We start from the raw sequence: 5041 nt of genomic DNA on the forward strand, positions 1-5041 counted from the left end.
GTGGTTGTGTACCTTTGAGTCAGACCCTCCAGTGGGTTTTCAGAGGCAGTTAATATCATGGGAGAAGATTGTCTATCATCCTGCAGAGCAGCTGGTGGCCTTGAACTGTGTGCCTTCAGGATTGCACCACAGCTTCTTGCTACTAGGCAACTAGAGTTCCCTCTGAAATATATGTATCTCCTCTAAAAATCCTAACTAAAAACTGGCTAATAGCTGATCCACCAGTGAGTTTCCAAGACCACATAAATCACACAGGAAGAGATGGGGTAACTTTCTCTCTTGAAAACAATGATGTTTTTGAACAACCAGAAAGACATGGCCTTTAGATTAGTAGCAAAACTGGCTACAGACTATGCCAGCAGAACTCCTTAAAAATATATGTAGATGTATTTATAGATATGTGCACACACACATATATATACATGTGTGCACTCTTACAAACAGAACGAGCTTTTTTTTTTCTTCTAAGAAATGTTCTTGCCTCTGCAGACACATGAAACTTTCAGATAATCAAGCCGTATGTTTAGCTTGGGAGGGCATGTCTGAATTAATTTAAAACCCTTTTTGCTACAAAGGGAAGTGGAGCAAGTAGCCTGTTTGCAGATCTCAAGCAGAGATAGATGAGTGCTTTCTTCTTCTAGCTGGCAGTTTTAAGATTAAGTGCTTCTATGAGCTTCCAGAGTTATCAACCTTGTCCAGCGGCTGCATATTCTCAGTAGAATTTGTTCTACAGACATTTTCTCAGCATATATCTGTTTTCACTCTGAGTTTCATGGTCATGAGCATTTCTGAAGCTTTTCTGGAATTACTGGCTTTCTGATTACTTATTTGTTTTTCTTTTAGATGAATACCATGGAAACATAATGCTTAGGTAAGCACTGTTTATGTGTGAGGACTCTAAGCCAATCATGTTGAAGTGATTTTATTGAACTCCAGATTATAATTTTCCTCAGTCTCTATAGTTTAAACACTAACAACTGCATGTGCCATTATTTCATTTCACTTCACTTCACTTCATTTGTGGGGAGAACAGCATACTAACCAAAACCAACCAGTTTTCTTCTATCTTTCCACTAGCAACAGATATTCAATGAGGTTAAAATGAATTTGTATGAAAAGAAAACTAGTTTGAGGTGCTTTACAATGACCTTAAATTCCTGAAACCAAAACAGAAATCAATCTGTGTAGTCTTACCTGGTGAGTTCTCATGTCAGGGAAAAGGACCGTGTTTAAATGGAATGTCATCAGAAATGACACTAAAGTCTCTGCAGTGGCCACTTTTCCCACATTTCAGATAAGTGAAGTCATATCCTTTGTCACCTCCTATTATCATATCAGTTCAGCTGGTTTTTTTTTATAGAAACATATAAAGTTTCACAATTATAAAGTAGGCCACTAGTCTGCAACAGTCTATATTGAGTATGGCTGAGGATGGATGAATTACAGGAAGTGGTCAGGACCACATCCATCCAATGACTAGGGACTGGAGGTGATGATGGCATCCTCACATACAACAAAAGGGAACTAATAAATAAAACAAATACAATTTCCAAACTAATACTACGTATTTGTTAAAATACATGAATAAATTTTGTATTAGTTATCGCGTGCTGCTCTAACAGAAATACCTCAAGATGGTGACTTTAACAACCAGACATGCATTTTCTTGTGAATTAAGACATTGTTGTTGCTGTTGTTAGAAACTTCTGAGTCAAGTATGATTCATAGTGACTCTATGAACAACAGATCTGAACTCTGTCCTAGCCTGTGCCATTCTTGTGCCAATCACTGACACACTCAAGCTCATTGCAGCAGTGTGTTAATCCACCTGGTAAAGGATCTTCCTCTCTTTCACCATCCCTCTACCTTCCCAATCATAATGTCCCTCTCCAAGAAGTAGTCTCTCCCAGCAACATGCCTAACATATGTGAGATGAAGCTTTATCATCTTCATCTCCAAGGATCACTCTAGCTTCACTTTCTCCAAGACATATCTTTGTTCTCTTGGCAATCCATGGGATATTCAGTTCTCTTCAAAAATAATACTACAGTTCAAAGGCATCAATCCTTCTTCTATTATCCTTATTCATTGTCCAGCTCTTAGATGCATAATAAGAGATTGAAAAGACCATGGCCTGAATTAGGTATATCTTAGTACCCAGGCTAATATCACTGCTCCTTAATAATTTGGAAAACTCTCTAAGTACACACTTTGCCAATGCACAATGTTCCTTAATTCCTGACTTCTGCTTCCAAGTATATTTATTATGGATCCAAGTCAGATGAAATAATTGACAATTTCATCTATCATGATGTTTCTTATAGGTCTAGTGGTGAGAATTTTTGTTTCCCTGATGTTTGAGAAGCAATCCATATTGAAAGCTGTATTCTTTAATCTTCTGGACATCATACTTGAGAGGGCGGAGGGATGGCACAACAGAGGAAGATCCTCTATGAGTTGGATTGATTCAGTGACTAGGGAAATCTGGATGAGTGTGTCAGAGGCAGTGCAACCGACACAGGATAGAGGAGGGTTTAGGACTGTTGTACATAGGGTTGCTATGAGTCCCAAGCAACTCAATGGCACACAACAACAACAACAACAGCAAGTACTTCAAGTCCTCCTCACTTTTTAGCAAATAAGGTTGTGTCATCTGCATAATGAATGTTATTGATAAGTCTTCCTCTGACCATGATGCCACTTTATTCTTCATAGAGTCTAGCTTCTTAAATAATTTGTTCAGCGTACAGATTGAATGGGTATGGGGAAAGGATACAACCTTGATGCACACCTTTCTTAATTTTAAACCATGTCCATGGGAACCAAAATATGACCTTGAGTCTATCCTATCTGAATTTCAGAACCATCTCAGGAACAAGTTTGAGGCTTGAACACCAATAAGCGAAGATGAGTTGTGGGACCATATCAAGAGTATCATCCAGAAAGAGTGCAAAAGGTCATTACAAAGACAAGGTGGGAATAAAAGACCAAAATGGATGTCAGAAGAGACTCTGAATATTTCACTAGAGGGCCAAGAAGCTAAAGTAGAGGGAACAACTCAAGATATTAAAGAGCTAAACAGAAGATTTCAAAAAGCAGTGTGGGAAGACAATGTAAAATATTACAATGAAATGTGCAAGGAGCTGGAGTCGGAAAGTCAAAAAGACCAAACTTGCTCAGCATTTCTTAAGCTCAAGGAACTGAAGAACAAATTCAGACCTCAAGTTGCTATACTTAATGATGCTTTGGGCACAAAATTAAATGGTCTATGAAGTGTTAACAGAAGATGGAAAGAGTACAGAGAGTCACCTTACTAAAAGGAATTGGCAGACACAGAATAATTTCATGAAACAACATATGAGCAAGAGTCTATGTTGATGAAAGAAGAAGTTCAAGATGCTTTCAAGGAATTGGCAAAAAAATAGGACCCCAGGAATAGATGGTATACCAGTTGACATATTTCTTTTTGTTTTTTAAAGGTTCTATTGTTGGAAGCAGAAGGATTTTAGATTTTGTTGAAAGCAGCCACGTCCATGGACTGCACATAGTCTTCAAAAGCAGTTATTTGTTCCTCCAGCATATCCGTGCCAACTTTATCATCTTCAACTACACACTGTATCTGTAGTTCTTAATACCATATCCCACAGATACTAGCTTGGAAGAGCCCCAGAACAAGCCGTCTGCCTGAATACTTCTGACACATTCTTCTAGTTTTGCCATGTCAGTTTCATCATCCCACGGCTTCACGTCTATTAAGATTGAAGGCTTGGCAACTAGTGCAAGTTTTTTAGCTTTCTTTGACTCATACTGGGCAAGGCGCTCTTCTCTTAGCTTCTTTGCTTCCTCACTTTCCTCCTCATCATCAGATCCAAAGAGATCAATGTCATTGTCATCTTTACTGTCTGTAGCCCCACTTGCGGTGGTGTCTTCCACATCAGCAGGGCCATATTTGCACAACGCTATCTTCACTCCTGGAAGGCTGGCCTTTTCCTTCTCGTAAGACCTGATGTGATTGTACCAACGCAGGGCGTGACACAGGTCGGAAGGTGGGGGGCTGGAGATGGCTTCAAACACTGCCACATCTGCTTGCGAAGGCACATATCCCTCGAAGTAGCTCTTGTCCGCCAGGTAATCGTTGAGGACCTGGAGGCCGGCGGTGGTCTTGAGGTCTCCGAAGCCCATGATGTCGGCTGTACGTGGAGCTAGGTGACAGCGGAGGCAAAAAGGGAAGGAAGCGAGCACCAAGCATGAAGAGAATAGCCAGGTGACATATTTCAACTAACAGATGCTGCCCTAGAAGCTGTGCCAAGAAATCTGAAGGACAACCAGTTGGCCAACTGACTGAAGAGATCTATATTTGTTCCCATTCCAAAGAAAGGTGACCCAACAGAGTGTGGAAATTATCCAACAATATCATTGATATTACATGCAAGCAAGATTCTGCTGAAGATTATCCAAAAGTGACTGGAACAGCACATCAAAAGAAAACTGCCAGAAGTCCAGGCTGTGTTTAGAAGGGGTCTTGCTACTAGGGATATTGTAGCTAATGTTAGATGGATCTTAGCGGAAAGAAGATCTGTGCTTCCTTGACTATGCAAAAATTTTTTACTGTGTGGCTCACAGCAAGCTATGGCTGACTCTGAGAATGGGAATCACACAACATTTGAGTGTGCTAATGCAAAACCTATACTTAGACCAAGAGGCAGTCTTCAGAACAGAGCAAGGAGACACTACATGCTTCAAAATCAAGAAGGGGGTCCATCAGGAATGTATTTTGTCTCCATACCTTTTCAATCTGTATGCAGACAGATTATCTGAGATGCTGGGCCGTATGAGGAGGAATGTGGCAGCAGGATTGGTGGAAGAGTCATCAACAACTTGCATTATGTGGATGACACAACCCTGCTTGCTGAAACTGAGGAGGACCTGAAGTGCTTGCTGCAGAGGGTCAAGGACTGCAGTCTTCAATATGGATTGAAGCTCAACATCAAGGAAACCAAGATTCTCACCACTCGGCCAATTGACAGCATCAGGATGGATG

The 5041-nt window shown here is 40.4% G+C and overlaps 1 protein-coding gene across 1 annotated transcript; it reads right to left on the reverse strand.

Annotated features, from left to right (window-relative positions):
• Positions 1 to 3503: 3503 nt before the first annotated feature.
• On the reverse strand, positions 3504 to 4189 carry LOC102871835 (elongation factor 1-beta-like). The gene has a single exon (XM_006897186.1). It carries the CDS (start codon positions 4180 to 4182, stop codon positions 3607 to 3609), a length of 576 nt encoding a protein of 191 aa, XP_006897248.1. The 5' UTR covers positions 4183 to 4189; the 3' UTR covers positions 3504 to 3606.
• Positions 4190 to 5041: the final 852 nt, after the last annotated feature.

The sequence above is a fragment of the Elephantulus edwardii genome, unplaced genomic scaffold (assembly GCF_000299155.1).
Source record: "Elephantulus edwardii isolate Elephantulus edwardi_28Jun2011 unplaced genomic scaffold, EleEdw1.0 scaffold00204, whole genome shotgun sequence".
Lineage (NCBI taxonomy): Eukaryota > Metazoa > Chordata > Mammalia > Macroscelidea > Macroscelididae > Elephantulus > Elephantulus edwardii.

Coding starts and splice junctions, on each gene's coding strand:
- LOC102871835 (XM_006897186.1), bottom strand. CDS start 4,182: ATGGGCTTCGGAGACCTCAAGACCACCGCCGGCCTCCAGGTCCTCAAC.